Source organism: Mus pahari, chromosome 5 (genome assembly GCF_900095145.1).
Source record: "Mus pahari chromosome 5, PAHARI_EIJ_v1.1, whole genome shotgun sequence".
Lineage (NCBI taxonomy): Eukaryota > Metazoa > Chordata > Mammalia > Rodentia > Muridae > Mus > Mus pahari.
Genome location: NC_034594.1, coordinates 134,712,701 through 134,734,665, shown reverse-complemented (window position 1 = coordinate 134,734,665; position 21,965 = coordinate 134,712,701). Strand labels below are relative to the sequence as shown.

The window sequence follows — 21,965 nt, the reverse complement described above, 5'->3', positions numbered from 1 at the left end:
AGTTATCAATTGATAGTACATCCTTCTTAGAGTCATCAATTGATATTGCATCCTCCCTAGAATCATTAGCGATCCTTGGTCCTCTCTAGAGTTATGGATTGATCCTTGGTCTGCCTCCCCTAGAGTTCTCAATTGATCTTGGATTCTCCCTAGAATCATTGGTTGATCCTGGATCCTCCTTAGAGCCATTAATTGATTTGGACCCTTTCTAGAACCATCAGTTGATTTTTGGATCATCCTTAGAGTCATCAGTTGTTCTTAGATCCTCCCTAGAGTCATGGATTGATCCTTGGTCCTCCCTAGAGTCATCAGTTGATATTGGATACTCCCTAGAATCATCAATTGATCTTGGGTCCTCCCTAGAGGATTAATCTTAGACTTCTCAGCCTAGAAATCTGTAAAACAAACAAACAAACAAACAAACAAAAACCAAATGTAGACAGTAGCTTAAGGATGATAGCCTTATGTATTCCCATTCTAGATTCTAATTAATTGACACAGAGATCTAGTAAATTTTTAAATAAGTTTTAAGCACTATGACTGGGCAGGTGAGCATCTATTCTAACCCTCTAAGCTATCTATTTCCCAGCCATATGGCCCTTTATCTTCAATCTGAGTCTTACCCTGTTGCTCTGGTCCATATGTGTCCTCATGTCTGCTCTCTCATTGTGACCTACTCATCACGACTCCTCCTGGACCCTCTGCCTCATGCTCTCTCCACAGTGTCTCTTTACCTTCTTCCCTCATGTTCCTTCTCTTATTTCTCTTTGTGCCCCGGACCCCTGGCTGGTATCGGAAGTCCAGCCTTCCTAACTCTTCTACCTAGTCATAGGCTGAGTCATCTCCTTATTGACCAATCAGAGATGATGGCAAATACTTTTTTACATAGCATTGAGTCCAGAGATGCTTGAGCGCGCAATCTTCTGAACTGCCTACCAGTCGGGATCTGAGTACACAGTGCGCAAGACCAACCCCCAACAAGCAAAGATCTTCAATTTAAGTCAAAAATATTAAGTATAAATTATCCTGTTAGAGAAGCACAAAATTAATGCAGATAAATTGAAATTTCTTACTTTTGCATCCATGTAATGATCCCTATCCCTCTAGAAGTTAGGCATCGATTTTTCTATCTCCATCCCCCATATTTTCTCTGGCTACTTCCAACATGAGCTTACTAAACCTAGTCATCTAAAAAAAAAAAAAAAAACCCAAAACCACTCGTATGTTAAACTAGTGATAGAAGTATAAATTTGAGATTACAAAACAAAAGTATAGATTTGAGGTAGGATGTTGTTATGTGGTTCTGGATGATTTTATACTCATAATTTCCCCTGCCTTGGTTTCCTAGGTTTTAGAATTTATAGACAGGCTCCACAATTGCAAGATTTTTTTTTCAAGCAAGAAGTGTTTTGTCATTTGAAATACAAACAGGACTCTATAAGACAGCATGCCCCCACCCAATGAGAAAATGAAATGAGTTCCCAGCTACCTAGAAATAGAATTCCTTGTCTTATCCCCTTCTGAATTCTGCCTCTTCCTCCCAAAAAGCCAGATTATATATGCTACTAAGGTAGACTTGCAAAGTAATTTTCTTTCTTTTTCCTCTTCTTTTTTTTTTTTAATAGAAAAAGAGCAGCTAAATAAAAAAGGCACATAAGGAAAAACATTAGGTGGAGACAAACAGCAAATTCAGTTGCACTTACTCATACTCTTAACATTTTGTTAATAAAAGAAGCAGATACAATTTCAAGTAAATCAAAATACGTCAAAGTCTACTAATCAAAAAACACCTCCTTAAATTAGACAAATAGTTCTCTTCTTGAGTTTCTTAGGTACCATTTATATGGGAGATAAAGGACAAAAGAGATGGCCAGAAGGTGTTGGCTGCTGTTCCGAGATCGGCCTGTTCTTTCTTCCCAGCAGTAAAGACCTTCCGATCTTTATCAGGGCTGGGACCTGACCCTACAGTTTCCTCTAGGAATGGCTGAGATTTTGCTCACTGTGCATGATGCCCCCTTGTAACTCCCAGAATAACCCAAATGCCTGCAGGGAACATCACTTGCTGTGTGTAGGTGTGTGGTTAGAGGTTCGAGAGTTTATTGAATTGAGAGATTTTTTTTTTATAGCAGATTCTCTTTCAAAAACAAAACAATAGATAATCCAATTAAGAGATAAGCAAAGACCTAAGAGCCATTTCTCAAAAGAAGATATGCAATAACTATATGGAAAATTACATCACAGTTTCCTAGGGAAATGCAGATTAAGAAAATAATATTATGTAATCTTACTTTTATGAATTAGCATTATTAAGCAATATTAATATATATGACTTGAGCGGATAAACCAAACAGCAGACCATGCCAAGGTGATTCCACGTGAGAGGTTTATTAAGCAGGGATGGGGAGCGGCAAAGCGGGTAGAAGAATAGAGAAGAGAGAGAGGAGGAGGAGAAAAGGGGGAAGGGGGAAAAGAAGAAGAGAAGAGAGCGGGGTGAAGTGAGGAGGAGAAGAGGAAGAGGAGGGGGTGATCTCCTAATTTATACGGAGAATGACATCACACCAATGAGGGTGGGGACTGAGCCAGGTGAGTTGTGGGATTGAGGGTCATTGTCCTGGCNACGCAGGTCTAGTGTCACATGGTTGGGCCAGGCCTTGCAGTATCCTGGTGCTAACACTTACTCCAGTTAGAATGACTACTATAAAAAAGCCCCCCCCCACCCCCCAAATCTGACTAAGGTAGAGAAAAATGGGAACTCTTCTATGCTCTTCATGGGGATCTAAGCTAATATAGTTACACGGTGTCTAAGTACATGAACTGAGACTGTGGAACCATATAAATTTGAAAGGTTTTCTATTGTTGTTATAATGGTCTTCAAATGAGATCTTGAAGATAAACAAGAAGTTACTGTTGATGAGTGATGTGTTTGTGTGTCAAGTTGGCAAGGAATCAATTGTCCTGCTTTTTTGTCAACTTGTTATAAGCTAGAGTTATCTGTGACAGGGAAGCTCAATGAAGAAAACACCTCCATCAGATTGCAGAGAGGGAAGTCTGTAGGGCATTTTCTTAATGATTGAGGAGGGAGTTCTCAGCTCACTGTATGAGGTACTTCTCCTGGCCTGGTAGTCCTAAATTGTATACGAAAGCCGGATGATGGACTCTTGACGGATTGGCTCAGTAGTTAAGAGTATTTGCTATTCTTGCAAAGAACTCGGGTTCAGTTTCTAACACCCAGATAGCCGCTTGCCACCACCATGGGCACCAGGAACATATATGTTGGTACACAGACATACATGCAGGGAAAACAGTCATATATACAAAATAAATAGATCTAGGAGAGAAAGTAGGCTGGGAAAGCTGTAGGGAGAAAGGCAGGACGCACTGTTCTGCAATATTTGCCTCAGTTCCTGCCTGCAGATTCCTGTGTTGATGCTTCTGCCCTGTTTTCTTTCTATGATGGATTGACTGTAAGCCAGATAACCCCTTTTCCTCACCAAATTGCTGATGGTCATGATTTTTTTTTATTACAGCAGTAAAAAGTAAAAAAGTAACTAGGGCACATGGAAAAACCAAACCAAACCTAAACTATGGGAAAGCCCTGCTAATTAAGGTCTAAGTCTACCATTGCCCAGAAAGCCTTCTGGGCTCAGCATAAAATGGAGGCCTCCCTTTACTGGCAGGGCTTCCCCTTCTCTGACCTTAACCCTCCACATACCTCTGCCTACAGAGTATCACATAGCCTTGGTTAAGATTACAGGTTCAGCTCGGCGTGGTGGTGCACACCTTTCATCCCAGCACTTGGGAGGCAGAGGCAGGCAGATTTCTGAGTTAGAAGGCCAGCCTGGTCTACAGAGCGAGTTCCAGGACAGCCAGGGCTACACAGAGAAACTCTGTCTCTAAAAACCAAAAACCAAAACCAAACAAACAAAAAATTACAGGTTCAACTTTCTTCCTCCCAGTATGAACCCGTTCAACTAGCACCTGAGATTTCTGGAATGCCTTTCCATGAGGCATCTTGGTACCCTAAGCCTTTATCCAGTGACCTTTGCCCATCCTAGATGTTCCTACCCCACTCCGATTCTCCAAAGTATATAAGCCTTGCATCATCCCAAGTAAGATGATTTGTTTTCCAGAAGCTGGTCCTGGTGTGTCATTATTACCTGATGTACTCACAGGGCTTCTGACACTCTTCCCCACCCAATCCAGTCTCTGCTCCATTTTCCCTCATGGACCAAGATCAGCCTACAGTCCTCTGAGGTAGGAAGAGTCACACAAGACAAATAAACCAAAAAAACAAAACTGCCAAACAATTGAACAATCCAGCTGCCTGGTGTTAGCATTTCTAGGCTCCGCCCCAGTTACCTAGCAATGGCTAGGTATGCCTAACTCACTATAAAAGGGGCTGCTTGCCCCCTTCTTTGCTTGCTCTCCTACCCTCTCCCCACTGTCCCTTCTCCCTTCACTTTCCTCTCCCTCTCTGCTCCTCTCCCTCTCCAAGTGCTCATGGCCAACTTCTACTCCCCCTCTCCCTTTCTGTCTCTACTACCTTGTCAACTCCCCTCCCCATGCCCTAAATAAACTATTTTATACTATACTTGTGTGGCTGTTGCTCAGGGGTAAGGGATGCCTCAGCATGGGCTCGCAGAGGCACCACTTTCTACCCCCCAACTCCATACTGTGCCTCCACCAAACATATCCCCGGCTTCTTCTTTTATATAAAACACAACACCTGGGTAAATGTCAAGGAGGAATTGCACAGTCGCCAAAATATGGAAGCAACCTAGGGATCCATTGATAAAGAAAATACAGTATATTTACACATTCAACTATAAGAACGAAATCTTGTCATTAGTTGTAACAGATGGAATTGGAGAATGTGTAAAATCAGTAGAAATACAAATGCCGTGTATTCTCACTTAAACATGAAAATTAAGACAATTTCAAAGATGAGAACAGAATTGTGTTCACAGATCTCAGGAGTTAAGGGTGGGAGAAGTGGATATGGCGGCGCAGATGATTGAGAGGACCTGAATAAAAAAATAAAAGGGAGGGCATGCCTGCTCCTGGGCATGGTAGAGGTTTATACAAGGGAGACATAGAGGCCGGGGCATCTGGACGAGTCCAGAGTGACCACGAACCTGAGCAGGGGCCATCTGAGGGAAGTGGAGGCGGCGGGGAGAGCCAGGAGACCAGGAGATCAAGAGACCAGGAGTGTAAAGGGCAGACCAAAAGGGCCAGGTAACCAAAATGGCTGGATTATATAGGGAAGGGTGCATGAGGGAACGGCTGCCCAGGCCCTGGGCTGGAGAAGTTTAGCGTAGGGGGGTGAAGTTTGCCAGCGGGAAGAACCCTGTAACCGGTAGAGACTGAAGAATGCTGGGAGAACCTGGCAGCCAGGTCTGCTTTGATATGTTAAATAGGCACACAAGAGTCTAGAGGAAGGAAGGGCTACTCTAAGAGGCCAAAAGTCTTGTCTCTTCCTACTGCTGTCTTTCAGGATCAGTAAGCTACTTGGAGAGATGTCTGGCAGTAGCCACAAAGCATTCTGAGATTGCACACCAACGCTCCTAAGTAGGATTCTGGGCCTCAGCTCTTTACAGATTTTGGGGTCTTCATGCTGTGGATACCAAACACTTTTATTTTCTTGTTCACAGCAAGTGTGTGTAGGAGGTCGCATTCTCTGCTTTCAGACGCCGAGAGTCCACAGTGTCCTTTCTGCCTTGCAGCAGCAAACTCACAGCCCGAAATGAAAAGAACAACAAAAAAAGAACACTAAAGCTCTATGTTAGGAATCTGGCGGGCAGGTAGGAATTCTCACTTAGGTGAAAGAAAAAGCTCAGTCTCTCCTCCCCAGCCAATCATATGAGAGGAAACCTTGACACGCCTCTTCCTACCTTCCAATCAGCATCTACCTCAGTAAGCCCGACCCACTGCCGGTAAACCGACTTTTAAATTACATTAGCATGCTTTCTCCTGACCCTCTCCAGTCATTCCAGGCCATTCCATGACTGTGCTCCAAGGAAAGAATTATAGACGTAACAATGGCAAATGAAAAAGCTAGTCAGTCTGGAGGTGAGAATTGAAATTATAAAATTCGAGAACCAAACCCGCGAGTTCTAAGGAGAGAGAGAGAGAGAGAGAGAAAGAGAAAAAAAAAAAAAAAAAAAAAGGCGGGTTCGGGTAGGAGGACTACAAGCCCCAGATAGCCGTGCGCGGAGGCGGCGCGCGCCAGCGAGAGGGGGCGGGCCATTGAAAGGCGGAAGGCCGAGGGTTACAGGACTTCCTGTTCGAGCGCCGGCCAGTGGGTGGGACGTGCGCAGATAGGGCGGCGGTTGTGGCGTTCTGGAGCTTTGTCAGCGGAGGGGGCGTGGCCCGCGCTGTGACTTGTGGAGCGCGAGCCGAGAGGGACGTGGGTGACGCGTCTCCTTCCACCCAGCTCAGTGGCGTGCAAGGTGCGCTGGCCCGGCCGGGGATTGGCTGCTGAGAGGCGAGTACGCGGCGGCCGTTGGTCGCCGGCAGCACGGAGCGAGGGCCCGGGCGGGGCGGGGATGGGGAGGCAGTGGCGGCGAAGGCCGGAGGAGGCGGGCGCCGGCGAGCGGGCGGACACAGCGGCGGCGGCGGCAGCGGCAGTCTCCCGAGCGCTCCTGTGAAGCGTCCCTTTTCCCGCTGCCGTGGGCCTCTCGGGGAGGCCGTCCGGGACGCGAGCCGCCGCGGAACCGCTCCCCAAGCCCCACCGCTCTTCGGACTCTCGGTCCCATCCTCGCGTTCCTGCTCCGGCTCCTCCATCTTGGCCTCGACAGTGGCTGCTGCGGGGAGGATGTGCCGCCTCCTGGCTGGGGGAAGGAGGAGGAGACGATGAAGTACCACAGGCGGGCCCTGGCCCTCATCTCCTGTCTCTCTCTCTGCTCTCTAGTCTGGTGAGTAAGGGGCCGGCCTCTGGGGACTTTCCGTGGGGATGAAAGGAGGAGTAGGTCGGGTCACACCCCCAAATCATCTCGGCTTTTTGGGTTGCTGGCGCTCCTGCCCTCAAGCCAGGGACACAGCGGCCACCCAGCTCTTCCTCTTGTGGTTTACGAGTTGTGTTTTGGAATTTGCAGAGTTCCAGCAGGGAGAGAGAAGGGGATATTGGGGATCACTTTTTGCCTTTGTACTCGGGTACCCCATCACCGCAGTTGGGGCAGTTTGGGTAGTGTTCAGAAAGCTGGTGAGTGAGTTCCTCAGTTTTACTGTCAGTTCATTTGCTTTCGTTATGAGGTAAGGGCGTGTGTGTCAGGTGTGATGTGTTCCGGACCTGTGATTTTGAAAACGTGAGTCGTCATGAGGGTAAGAGTAATGTCTAAACTGTTGTTCTTCTGGTCAGTTCTTGCACAATCTTGACCAATAGTACTTTTGGGGCTGCTGTTCTTAAAACCCGGCGGCGTGGGGCGGGAGGGATCCCTTATGAAGTCCTTTTTCAGTTAGCCTGATGGGAGAGGGTTATCACAGATGTGGAGTCAGCCATAGTTTTTGGGCATGTTCTTTGGCACTAGAAAGGAAACTGTTTTTGCGACCTGCTCTGTCCTTTTCTCTGAAGTTATGGAGTTCAAGTTAATTTTAAGCACATCTCTGGATGTTGAGGAGCAGAAATAGCTTGTGAGCCAAAGGATTGCTAAAGGTGTACTTGGAAAAGCCATTCTTAAGGAATTCCCAAAGAGCCTTGAGACTTGGTGACTTTCTGAAAGCGGTGGCTTTTGTGTTAAGTGATTTTGCTTCTTATGCTAAAATCTAAACACACTTTCTTATTTACCTTATGTCTTCAGAGCGCCAGTAATAATTCCCATTTTTGTGGGTGTGTAATGGAATCCAGAGGCACTCAAGTTGCAGAGTTGTTGCTCACATAGAGTAATATATTAATATGGGCTCAAGAAAACACTTGTCTGAGAAAATCTGACTGGAAAGATTGTATTTTGGAGAATAAAAATGCTTGGTGTCTTGTCATTCTGAACCTTTTAAATACTCCTTAACAGAAACGGGTACCTGAAACCAGTGTAGGATTAGATAGCAATTTCTTGGAGTTGGTGAGCTTCTCTTAATAGCCTTTTCTTTTCTCCCCTCATTCAGAAATCATCTCCAGATTTTGTTACCCACTTTTCTTTTGTAGATTGAGTAGTCTATGTTCATATAATAATCAGTTCTAGGGTCTACTCCCTTACTCTATTAATATTACTGCAGTTTAGTTTGATCTTATACTGTCATAGTTGATAGATTGTGATAAAGCTTTCTGTTTTTTGTCTTTCCTGCCTAGAGTGCTATAGATTTACCTTAACAGAAAAACAAAATGCATCCTATCTATTCATTCTGGTTGCTATTTTTTTCTTTTGCACACTGCTAATCACAATTCTTGGTTAAGTAATACAGTGTATTCCAGGTGTAGTGTAGCTACAGAAGAGCAGTGATAGCTAATATTTATTGTTTATCTGTGCCAAGCATGTGGCATGTGTACATTTTAGCATCTTTGTCAGCATGGCCCTCTTAGGTAGGTATTATTAGTTCAATTCTGCATTTTACAAATGAATAACTAGAGAGGCTAAAGTTATGCTTGCAACAGAGTAACATGGCTAAGGTTAATCAGCTACTGCATTCTAGAATTTAGATTTGAACCTAAGCAGCTTGTAATACAGGCTCCTCACTACAGTGGTCCTCTTACTATAGGTTAAATAAGGCCTGTGTTGTTAGACAGATACAGTACCATCACTTACTAGATATGTGTACTTGGACATGTTATATAATTCCTTTGAACTTTAGTTCTTCGAGCCTCAGAATGATAAAATTGATCCATTCATATCAAAGTTATTAGAAGCAAATGAGATAACACATACACTTTGTAAAACAGTAAGAGGATGCTGTCTGTCTTTCATTATAAAAACATTCAAAGGTGTTTTTCTTATGTTTACTGTGTATTGAATATTGTGAATCTTGAAAGCTTGAGTGAGTGGCCTCTCTTGTTTTTAGTACTGAAACTATCTAAGAAGCCTCCTTGTGAGTTCCTACTGCTGCTATAACAAATTACCAGAAATCCAATGGCGTACACATAGTTGTTTTATAGTTGTAGGGTGTGTGTACAGGAGTCCAAAATCAGTCTCACTTGGGCAAAGTATTAAGATGGCATGGCTGCTTCATTCTGGAGACCCTGAGGGGAGACTCTAGTTCTTAGACTTTTTCAGCTTCTAGGTATTGCATAGATTCTATCTCTTACCTCTTATCACTTCAACCTCTCATTTTATCCTTCAACATCTGCTTATGACTGCCCCTGTCTTCCTCCTTCAAGGACTTATTATATTGTGTCTACCCTCAGTCAGTATCCATGTCTCAAAACTCTTAGTTTGCTGAAGTCTTCAAAGTCTTATGATATAAAATATACTATTGAGGAGCTGAAGATGCAGAACTCTCTCAATCATTGGCAGAGGGGAGTTGATCATCATACTGAAGTGGGTGATGTGATCCATGCCTTTGAACAGTTATTCTGAGTATGTTCCCTAGCAGTAAAACTTGGTACATGTGCCTTTAAAATGTGTCTAATTATTTGTAAGTTATCTACATGTATCAATATGGCATCAGTATTGTACATATAATTACATAAGTTAGTTGTTTAAGAAAGGTAAAAAATACTTTAATATTACCACTTGTTTTCATTAAAGTAGTAATTTTCAGTGAGAACTGTATAATTGAAGTGATTATTTTATATCAAATGTAGATGAATAGTTTATAATGGTTACTCTTCTTAACCTTGCTATTTTGTTACTGGTTTATGCTTGTACTATTATCTTTGTTAGCTTTTTTTGTTTGTTTGTTTTTTAAAATACATGTAGTAAGTTGTTTAGTTAAACAAAACAATTTATCCATCTTAGCTGGACATGTATAGCAACCCAGCAAGTCATGGTATGCTGGGGGTAAACCAGAACTTTACTCTTCCTTTACATATCTGCCTTTAGTTCTTAATATGTCTGCAGCTAACCCCTAAGAACCAGAAATCTTTATATTAATCTTAAAAAGGCTAATTTTTTAAAAAATAGTAACAGATTTTCTTCTGTGACTCAAAGGATGAGCTTAGAGGAGCTAATATTTAGATTAAAAACTTACAACTTTGGTATATTTAACATACAAAAAAGGTATTTAAAAAGGACATTAGGTGAATCTAATGAAGAATTGGTATTTTAGAGTCTTTCCTGTCCTCTATTCATCAGTCATATACCTTTGGGTTGTTATTTCTGTAAACATTAGTTCTCACCTATTAATGGTTTCTGGGCTGACTAGAATAGTCAAGGTGGGAGACTTGTGTTACAAGCAGAGGGAACATTCTTGTGGGTTTTTCTGGAGTGTTTAGTAGAGGTAGAGAAGAGTTGAAGAGGATAGGGTTTTAAAGAGAATTATTGCCCAGGCGAACTCTGAGTTTAGCAGGATAGAAGATGAGCGAGTGAAATAGGTTAAATAAGAAGGAAAGGGCTGGTGAGGTGGTTCAGTGGGTAAGAGCACCCGAGTGCTCTTCCGAAGGTCCGGAGTTCAAATCCCAGCAACCACATGGTGGCTCATAACCATCCGTAACAAGATCTGACTCCCTCTTCTGGAGTGTCTGAAGACAGCTACAGTGTACTTACATATAATAAATAAATCTTTAAAAAAAAAAAGAAGGAAAGAGGCAGCCATATTGATATTTTAATTAGATTACTATCAAAGATAGAATGGATTGCCTGACAGATTCTGGAGGTGGTAGGTCATAAGTGGAGGGAGGTGCAGTAGGGGAGCACTGGGAGCGGTGTAAATCAAGATGATGACACTTTTTGACCTTAGTCTAGTTTTTAATAGATGGAAGAGATTTATCCCTCCTTGGGTTGTGATTTCTGTATTCTTTGTTTTTTAACTCTGATTTTCCAGATTCTTTTTTAAAATTTTATCTATCTATCTGTCTATCTAAGTACACTGTAGCTGTCATCAGACACACCTGAAGAGGGCATCAGATCCCATTACAGATGATTGTGAGCCACAATGTGGTTGCTGGAAATTGAACACAGGACCTCTGGAAGAATAGACAGTGCTTTTAACCGCTGAGCCACCTCTCCAGCCCCTAGCTTCTTTTGTTAATTAATATATGAGCAGAAAAACAAGAAGCAAACTATATAAAAAACTGCTTTCTTTTTATATGGAAGAGTTGAAAATTCCTATTCTGTCTTTTACCTAGAAAATGTGTGTGTGTGTGAGTGTGTGTATGTGTGTGTGTTTACTGCTTCTATAGAGACTTTTTAAAAGTCTCTGAGTCAATTTTCTGAATAAAATTCTATTCAAAATAAATAATGAAATAATCATGCTTTCCACATCATTTGATGACTTTTTTTGTTGTTGAAACTTAATATGAAGAGACTGGAAAAAATTCAGATTTGCTGGGATATTTATTCAAAGGATAGCAATTGGTGCCTGGAAGGAGTTTAGGGTCATTATGAATAGTGCCAGATCCCTTCATATAAGTTGGGTGAACTAGGTTGCTTTAGTGTGAAGAGATCCTTGAAAGAAGGTGGCTTTTCTTTATGATAATCTGTGGTGTCTATGTCTACACACCAAGAGGCAGATGATTCTTTATAATATTCTTTGAATTATTTTAGGAACTGGAGATGTGGCTCATGTTGCCTTTTAATGTTTAATACATTTGAAGATGTTTTAGAATGCAAGTAAAAATAGACTTGGCAGACAATAAAAGAAAGAATCAAAGATATTAACAGTTAGCTCTCTTTGAGTAAATTTCCACTTCTCTCAATCTGACCAGAGAAATAAATATGTATGGTTAACTTTACACTTCTAATGAAAAGAAACTTTAAAAAGTATTTAATTGCTTTTTTGTCTTTCAGGTCATTTTCAGCTATGAACATTTTATATATGTGTGTATCTATATATATATACACACACACACATACACACACACACATATGCTATAGACACCCCTGTTTAATAGTTTGTGTATATATGTAAATAAATAAAACACCCTACTTGAGCCGGGTGTGGTGGTGCACGCCTTTAATCCCAGCACTTGGAAGGCAGAGGCAGGCGGATTTCTGAGTTCGAGGCCAGCCTGGTCTACAGAGTGAGTTTCAGGACAGCCTGGGCTATACTAACCCTGTCTCCAAAAACCAAAAACCAAAAAGCGAAAAGCAAACAAACAAACAACAAAAAAAACAAAAACAAAAAAAACCACACCCTACTGAAACAATGATTTATGGATTTCAGATTTTTCTTTAGTGCCAGCTACTATATAACATATAGAGCAGAAAACACATTTTTTACTTGCATTCCCTGTTTTGTTTTTCAAGGCCATATAATATAAAGTATTTTCACAAGGTATAATTTCATGTCACAAGGGAATGGGAAATTGCTTTTGAGTATTTGAGTATCCCTTGGGATATACTTATTTTATAAATTGAGTGCTTTTTAAACATTTTTAAGATTTGTTTGCTTTTGAAGGGCTTGTTTTCCTTCCTTTTTTGGATCTTGGATATAGAACCTAGGACTTCCCAAATGCTAGACAAGTATTCTACTATGAGCTACACTCCAGATTCAGAACATTTTTTGTTTCGAGACTGGGTTTCTCTGTGTAGCCCTGAATGCCGTAGCACTATGTAGACCAGGCTGGTCTAGAACTCACAGAGATCCACCTGCTTCTGCTTCCTGAGTGCTGGGATTAAAGGCTTGTGTCACCACCACCCAGCTTCAAAACTTTATTTTTATAATGAATTATTAGTTAAGTGATTTTTGCATTTTATATAAATGTATTAAATGTATATAAATGTATTCAGTCTTTTATAGTGTTGACATAGTTCTTAGGTACTAAGCTCATAATGTATTTAAGTGCTATTTTACACACACACACACACACACACACACATATATATGTTTTGATTCATTTACTCTGGGTACTTTGACAGCTTATAGAGTAAAATAGGAAAGGTTATAAGGGTTCATAATAATATATAATTTATTTTTATAAATTTATTTCTAATATTACTTGGTTGCCCCCCAATGTATTTGGTACAGAGAAGGAAACAGTAAGTGTGGAACTTGAGCCTTGTGTACAAGTTCCTTGTCATAATACAGATGGATATCTGTATTAGAAAGGATCCAGTAGTCATTTTATGATCATTATAACTCTTCTGAAATATACATCCCTTTTAATATAGACTCCTATGGGACTCCTTCATTTAAAGACAAAGAAGGAAGACACGTAGACACTAAGCATCTTTGCCAGGTTTTTCACAGGAAGGATCCAGAACTTAGGTAGTTTTTTGAGCTTGTGTTCTCTTAATCACTGTGTGTTCTGCCTGTATGCCAGTTGATGTCCTTGGGCTAGATTTCTTATTTGAAAATGGGGGGGGGGGCTGGATGAGCCAAGGAAGGATTTGACAGCAGGAGTTAACAACCTGAAGCTCTTTTTAAAAGGACACTTTTCGAGGATTCCTATCTCAAAGAAACTATATTTAAGGATATTTTTGTTTTTTGTATTCAATTTCGTGTTACTGGGTTAGATGAAGTCAACTATTTTTATATAGCCAACATTCTAGAAATATGATTAAAATGCTAATGAATCATTCAGAAAACTGAGTTTCATACTGCTTATTAATGAAAAAATTGGCCTGGAGTTGCTAGGAAGGCTTGAAGTGTAATGTGCCAGCTATAAACTCTCCAGTGGGAACAGGTGTTGCATGAGCTGAAATAAGATGCACTGTTGCTGCTAATATGAATGATGGCTATATCCGTATATATGTGTCTCACTGCCTGCAATGAGCAGATTGCACTTAATTATCAAGAGGAAAGATATAATAATTAGTGGATGGAAGTGATAATAAGTAGTTAAACTTAAGAAAAAGTTGCAGATAGGAGATTATGGTGAATTTAAGTGAAGCCAGAGAGCTAGATAAATATCCAGCAAGGGAAAATGTTTTGAGAAGCTTATGTTGACATCATTGTACTAGATGTATTTCTGAGAAGAGAGACAAATTTACAGAGACAAATACTTGGAAATAGTCAGAGTAATTGAGTTTGCCACAATAAGAATGTGGTTTTAGAGATGGAGAAAGTGAGAGCATTAAGCATAAATCTTACGGAAGAAAATGATCTTGTTTTATAATAATAGGTTGTGAAGTTGGCCTGTAGTGCAAAGGTACAGCATTGAGCTAGAACTCAAAAGAGCTGTTGAGTTTGTCTCTGACCTGCTCTTGTCAGCATTGCCTTCTCTTACTCTTCTCACATCAACACATCTAGCAAGGCTTCTGTGTGGTGCATTTTTTTGTAGAATTCTGCCAAACGAGGAAAGGTAGATACTTTCTTAGAACATACTGCAGATGAGACCATACATCCTTGTATATTAAATTATGAATTTGTGAAATTGGTTCAAAGAGAGAGAAAACTGTGTTCTTACCTTGTGTTAATAGTGTACAAAAAAAATGGAAGAGTTATAAAAAAATTGAAAGATGAATGATCTTCTAGTTGGAGGGGTATGGAATATGTAAGCCCAGAATTGTATAGATTGTATACAACTTAAAAATGTGGGCTTGGGAGATAAAAAGACTGGAATTTTCTCCACAGAGGGAATAATTTTTGAAGGAGCACGTTTGACTTTTGAAACAGAGCACTGAGTTTCTGCAGATAATAGGAATCAAGAAAGGTGACAACGAAAGGAAGCTTTGAAGGCCTGGTATGCTACTGCATTCTTGTAATCCCAGCCCTTGGCCAGAGGAGGGAGAAGCAGGAATTCAAGGCCAGCCTCTGCTACATAGAGGGCAGCTTGGCTACATGAGACCCAGTAATAGGATAGAAAGGGGGAAACTGGAAATAAAGATGGAAAGCTGTTTAAGATTACTTTGTCAACAGTGTAGAGTCTGGTAGGGTTGAAGCATTTGAAAACAGAAATAGTTTTTTAGAGCTAAGTGTTGATAAGTCATTGTAATTGAAATAGAAGTTTAGGAGGTGGTTTGTATAATTATTGAGACTACTCCATTGGGGAAAACAAAGTTTTCCTTTAAGAGCAGTTATCAATCAGAGGTACTCTCTGGGTTTGGAATGGGGACTTGTGTTCACTTCTCCTCTCAGTGCCGGGACCCCATCTTGGCTTAGATCCGAGTAGGCCCAGGATGTGCTCTACCACCGTCTGTTGCGTTCACGTGTCTTCAGTTGCACTGGTGTTTAGAAGGCCTTGTTTTCTTGGTATTCTTCATCCCTCCTCTGGTTCTCAGAATCTTCCACCTTCTCTTCCAATAGGGTTCCCTGAGCTCTGAGGAGACATCCCATTTAAGACTGAGTAGTCCATGATCTCCTTCTCTGCACATTTTCCTGTTGTGGGAATCCTTTTTTGTCTTTAATCCCCATAGCATGTGATACTACTTACTGTAGACTAGTGATGCTGATTTTTGTTTCAGAACTACATGGATTAGTTTTAAAGAGACATACTGATTTTTAAACTGAGTGGCACATGTCTATAATCCCAGCACTAAGAAAGCAGAGGCAGATGGATCACTGAGTTTGAGGCTAGCCTGGTCTACAAAGTGAGTTTCAGGACAGCCAAGGCTACATTGAGAGAAATCCTGTCTCAAAACAACAACAACAAAAGCAACAACGAGTTTTAGGATTATATAGCATATGTTCCACGTGTGTGTGTGTGTGTGTGTGTGTATGTGTATGAGGTGAATGTGTTTTATTCATTAGAAGGATCTTTATAGCTATGTAATTTATCCAGATATCTTTTAGTAGGTGTGGTAATGATTTTCTAGGTATGTGTTACAAATAAAATAGATTTATATCCACATCAGCTTCGATAGCCTGCTTCCTAAGACTGTTAATTTAGAGTAAAAGACACTTGAGAAATACTAGGCTACAAACTTGTGGAGATTTCTGTTTTGTTATATTATGAGGAACTACTGAGGTAAATTTGACATTAAAATAGCTCACAGATATTTGTATATTTATTTTTGTTGCTTGTTTTGAGGCACACAATCATAAGGCATTCTATTCCTCCTTTGTTAAACCTTCAGAGAGGATTTTGACCTAGAAGAGTTACATTCTGGTTGAGAGTACTGTCAGCCTGGAGGGTTTGTGCTTGTAGAGTTTGTCACTTCTGGCTGTCAGTGTCCTTAATGTAAGACTAGCTTTCAGGTTTTACTTCCATGCTCTGAAGTAGTCTAGGCAGGTTTTAGAATTATCTTTAAATATTTGTAAATGGCTCTGGCATCTGGACACTTTCTCAGGAGGCTAACTCTGACAACTTTCTGTACCTTCTGTGATAATTATCACATACTGCTTCTGTTGTTTTTGTTGTACCCTCCAGAAGTTTATGTCTTACTTGGTGTTGATAGTAATAGAATGATTATTAACTTTCCCCCTCCTAAGACTCTCAAGTTGTGTTCTTGAGTGTATTAGCATAAGTGTATTTTATTGCCTGAAGTTGTAGCACATAAAAAGGATATTTACTTAACTTTCCTTCTCTTGTTCATTGTTGCTGGTGGTGGGTGTCTGCAGGTTTCCAAGTTGGCATGTATGCTGTAAAGAGAGTTCTTCAGCTTCAACATCATACTATTCTCAAGATGATAATTGTGCAGTAGGAAGTGAAGACACACAGTTCCAGAAAAAGGTACCTTAAATGGAAATGACAGCTTGCTTTCTAAGACTGTTTCCATTTAGAATGAAAGTAACCTGAGAAATACTAGGCTACAATTTCTGGAGATTTCTGTTTTATTGTTATGAGGGCTGCGGAGGTAATTCTGATATTAAGATAGCTTTGTTGCTTATATTTCAAATACTATGTGCAAAGTATGATCTATATTCAATAAAAATTACTCTATTGCTGCAAAGAAATCTGCTCTTACAAATTAAAAGCTATCAGTAATGAGTATTGCATTTTTGCAGTTGGAGGCTTTATAGATATAATTAGGTACAGCAAATATACATAAAACCTGGTAGTTCTGAAATTACTACTTCAAATTTGTCTTTTGTCTCCAACTTTCTGTATTTGAAATTACAGAAATAACTTTGGCTGACTATAAAACAGTTTTCTTTGTATATACTTATCCCATCCCCAAAGGAGCCATGTTTACTGCTTCTTGTGAATGTTCAAATGTTTTCTGTAGGTATAGGTACACTTTTAACTAGGAACACAAATTAATATTTTGATTTCTATTACAGTAAAGTAAAAATGTTCTACAAGTGATTTTCTTCCTTCTCTAAGGGCATATGCACATGAACTTTATCATACAGATACAGCAGAATGTATTTTTCCCTCATGAGATTTTGTGTTGTTCCTCAGCTGTGTGTGCATGTGCATCATGACAGACTTTTAGTTACATGTTTGGAGGTTTGAGATATATTTGGACTGGATAATTTAATTCTTGAGTTGTATAGAATTTATATCTGGGTTGGAAGATACAAACTTTGGGAAATTTGTCTCTCTAAAAAGGAAACATAAAATGTAATGCTTTTATTCACAATCAGAAGAATTTGTCTCTAACTTCATCTTTGATGAGATATTTACACATTTTAAGTAAATATTAAGTGGGGGGAATTCTCAGCAAACATTTCAGTATTTTCTATGTGCTAGATAAGCTCAGATTTAAAAAGGGCGATGTGAACTTTGTTTCTATGAAATGTATATTTTAGGAAACACATTTAAAGACACAGGTATAGTAAATATTAATGAGTGTGTGTCAAAAGATACCTGAAACAAAAACATATATATTCTAAGCAATTATGGAAGTCTCCCTTAGTGTCTGGTACATAATACTTCATATGTTTGTTAAGCTATCAGATGAGGGTTTTAAAGTCACATATTTCTATTTTAAGTGTGGTGAAAAGGAGAGGGGTGGAAGGAGATAGAAAATAAACATATGACGTTGAGAATCAAATGTATATAAGACTGGTTTATAGCAAAGAGGGAGATAGTTTTGCTAACTGCATTTATTTATTTACTTACTTACTTATATAAAATAATTTTACCAGTCATTTGTTTGTCACCATGTAGAATGAAAGAGAGGAACCTAGTAATGCTGAGCTCTCAGGAAAATCAAATTCCTATTTAACTGTATCTCCAGAAGGAAACAAATTAAAGGATGACTACACTGTGGATGGACAAGTAAGCTATATACTGCTGCCTTTGATTTTAATAATATACCTTATGGGTTTTGTTTTGTTTTGTTTTTGTTTTTGCACAGTAATGGATACCTTTGTTTAGTCAACATGTTATATGTTGTTATATTTTCTTCACTGTAAAGAACCATATAATGGAATGTAAAATTATTCACATGTTAATAGTAGTATAGATTTTGTGAAGATGTAAAATTAAAGATTTAATAATAAATACAGCTGTTTTCTTAGAGGTAAAATTTGAGTACAAATATTTCTTCCTAAGTTCAATTTTTTGGCTCATTATAATATATATTTTCTGATTTTTAGAAACCAAGTCCTTTTTTGATCTGCTTTATTTTGCAGCAGAAGTAGTTGTATGTAGCACATAGAATATTCTCGAGACCAGTATTTAAATTTACATAATATATGAAGTTAAAAGAATGCATTAAAATGGTTTCTGCCATTTTTCTTCATTCTAAGTATTGTTTTCAAATTTATGTAACTGAAATATGGCAGTTATTAAAACCATGAATAAATACTATAAACCTAGTAGAATGCTGATATATCTGGAAAACATTTAATCTATGAGGTTGAAAGAACTAGGGATGTTTGATATGGAGACAGAAAGATTAAGAAAAACCAAAACATTTTACAGATTAAAAATGTTATCTTGGGACTGGAGAGATGGCTCAGTGGTTGAGATCACTGACTGCCCTTCCAGAGTTGCAACCACATGGTGGCTCACAACTATTTGTAATAGGACTCAGTGCCCTCTTCTTGTGTGTCTGAAGATACTACAGTGTGCTCATATACATAAAATAAACAATTCTTTAAAAATGTTCACCTCAGAATGAAAGTTTCATTTTATTAGATTTTGGAAAATAGATTTGCCAAAGATTTAGGTATAGACTAAAAAGCTACTATCTGTTGCCTTTCCAATTACACGACTGTCTTAAAGCTCCTGTAATTGAAGTCTAGAACAGTGGTACTCAGACTTGGGTTTGATCCCCCATAGGGGTCACATATCAGATATTTATTATGATTCATAACAGTAGCAAAATTACAGTTGTGAAGTAGTAGCAAAATAATTTTGTGGTTAGGACACCAAAACATGAGGAACTTTATTAAAGGGTTTCAGCATTAGGAAGGTTGAGAACCATTGCTCTAGTAGCTTTTATCTCAAATGTTTTAAAATTGTGTGGAATCTCTCTCTCTCTTTTTTTTTTTTTTAAATATTTATTTATTATACGTAAGTACACTGTAGCTGTCTTCAGATGCACCAGAAGAGGGCGTCAGATCTCATTACGGGTGGTTATGAGATGCCATGTGGTTGCTGGGATTTGAAATCAGGACCTTCAGAAGAGCAGTCAGTGCTCTTAATTGCTGAGCCATCTCTCCAGCCCTGCTAATACTGTATTTTAAGACTCCTTCAGCAATCTGATAGAATCCCCATGCTGCATTAGATACGTAACACTTTGCCCAGACTATCACACTGTAACCACCATCAAATTGGTATTATTTATGTCTCTGATTTTCATAGTTTCTTGTGAGCATGCAAAATACCACTGTTTTAAAATTTTAAAGCCTGGCAGTGGTGGTGCACACCTTTAATCCCAGCACTTGGTAGGCAGAGGCAGGTGGATTTCTGAGTTCAAGGCCAGCCTGGTCTATAGAGTGAGTTCCAGGACAGCCGAGGCTACACAGAGAAACCCTAACTTGGGAAAAGAAAAAGAAAAAGAAAAAAAATTGAATATATGCTGTATTTGATGGATGTCTTTTCCTGAAGATTTTCTATCTTTAAAAACAAGCTATTGTTATTTGTAAAAATTTTACTGCTATTAGTTCTCCAAATGATCATAACTTGATCATACTGTTGAAATTGTTTTGTGTCTTCCTTTTGCTTCCAAACTGGCTTACCTATTTTTCGAGGCCCATCTCATATAGTCTGTAATAGTTCATAGTTTTTTTCTTTCCTTGAACTTGGTGTAAATTTTTCTCACTTATCTTTTGTTACACTTTTAAGTGCATTGTGTGCTAAATACTGGGACTTAAAATGAAGAGAACATTCTCCTTATTTAATACATTTATATTATAATTGAAAGCAAGAGGAAGATATATAGTGCCAGTTGACTGTTACGGATGCTGTGATGATATTGAAAAGAGAATAGTGGAAACAGAATGGAAAGGAGCAGGCAAATTCTAGTATCAATGGAGCTGATAAAGGTTTTCAGATCTGAGTAGGCGTTCAGTCGATTTCTAAGGGGTGAATGACCTAGAACATTTAGGATTGGAAGAAAAGCAAATTCTTTATTGTGTTCTAATTCTTGTACATATCTTATATTGTTACTTGTTGATGCACACTTTTTCATAAACTGTTTAAAGATAAAAGAACTGTATCATACTATTTTATGTATTTACATAGGCTTCCTTAGTTACTAACAGTACAGTATTAAATAGAAATGGAATTACTTATAGGACCTGATACAACTGTGTCTGCTAATGTATGAAAAATGTGCAGGTTCTGTATTAGAATATGAAATAAAATTCTAAGGGTAATAATGATGGAAGAAAGGATTTTTGTGTGTGTGTGTGTGTGTGTGTGTGTGTAAAAGTATTTCATTTAAGTAATTTTCTTTCTTTATTGCTAGAGAATTAAACCTAGGGTTGCGGTCTATGTATATTAAGCACTTTACCATTGGACTAAATACTCTTAGATTATGAACATCATATAGACATTTTTCAGCTTTCTATGAACTTCTGCCCATCAGAAGAAGTAATTATTAATCTTAACATTTAATATGACCTTTTTGAAAAACAGGATTTGGAAACAACGAAGTTAAGCCTACCTGTGGTTGAAGCACTCCCTACAGTTGATTTGCATGAAGAGTCTTCCAGTGTGGTTTTAGGCAGTGAAAACATCGAAAATAGTTCCAGTTCATCTACCTCAGAAACTACTCCAGTCTTAAAGCTTGAGTAAGTCATTATGAAGGAGGATGGAGTGGGAGTAGGAGCAAACACAGCAAATTAGAAACATTTCTTAATAAAACACCTTACTATATTTGGGCTGGATAGCAATTATAATTTATTGTATCAATGTCTTATTTGTGTATGTTGACTATAATCTTAATAGTGAGCTTATTTATTCAGCTCAATAGATGAATAGAATAGATTATAGCCTAGCCATGAATTTTTTCATTGCATAGGTTCTACTTAGGAGAAATTATACATTAAAAAATAATGATCTATATAGTTATTCAAAAATCAAATGTCAATTTATTTCCATCAAGTGTTACTAGCATTCTAGTAATAGTCATGTTTTTGTGTGACTAGCTACCTTTTTGTAATTTAATAACATTTGGAATACTTAAGCTTACATTATCCTTAGTTCTCTCACTTCTGTGCTTCTGAGTTCCGTAAGTTGTAACACAGAGAGCAAAGTCAAAACCCTCTCTTAATACTCATTATTTACTTTATTGTGAGGATTAATAATAGTAAGAAGGTAACAGAGTAATTGACTCAGTAAGAATAAGTGCTGCTTTATTGCCACTTTTAAAAATCTTTTTACTGCAATGCAGTCAGGTTCTGAATATCTGTATTCCTCCAGAATGTAAGAGACTGGGCTGATGGAGTTTTGCACAAAGATGGTATCATTTGAGAATGTTGCTCAGTTAAGGAAAAGGGAACAGAAAGCATGTTGGAAAAAAGTCTAGATAGTATTTCAGAAACTAATTAAGATCAGAATACTATTTATCTGAACAGTATGTTCTTCTCCCATTTTATTAAAAATTATTGATTGGAAAAAAATTAAATTAAAAAAAAATCCTGAAAAACTGGGATTA

General features: G+C 38.8%; 1 protein-coding gene across 7 annotated transcripts in view; it reads left to right on the top strand.

Annotated features, from left to right (window-relative positions):
• The first annotated feature begins 6,593 nt into the window (after positions 1 to 6,593).
• Positions 6,594 to 21,965, top strand: part of Suco (SUN domain containing ossification factor) — a 57,443-nt gene continuing 42,071 nt past the window's right edge. For all 7 annotated transcript variants that reach the window (XR_003843874.1, XM_029538637.1, XM_021197945.2 and 4 more), the window contains exons 1-4: positions 6,594 to 6,914; positions 16,528 to 16,639; positions 18,023 to 18,133; positions 20,945 to 21,099. Coding sequence is in view for 6 of the 7 variants with exons in the window: in XM_029538637.1 (XP_029394497.1) it covers positions 6,853 to 6,914; positions 16,528 to 16,639; positions 18,023 to 18,133; positions 20,945 to 21,099 (440 nt within the window). In the remaining variant the exon portion in view is untranslated. The remainder of the gene's footprint in view (positions 6,915 to 16,527; positions 16,640 to 18,022; positions 18,134 to 20,944; positions 21,100 to 21,965) is intronic.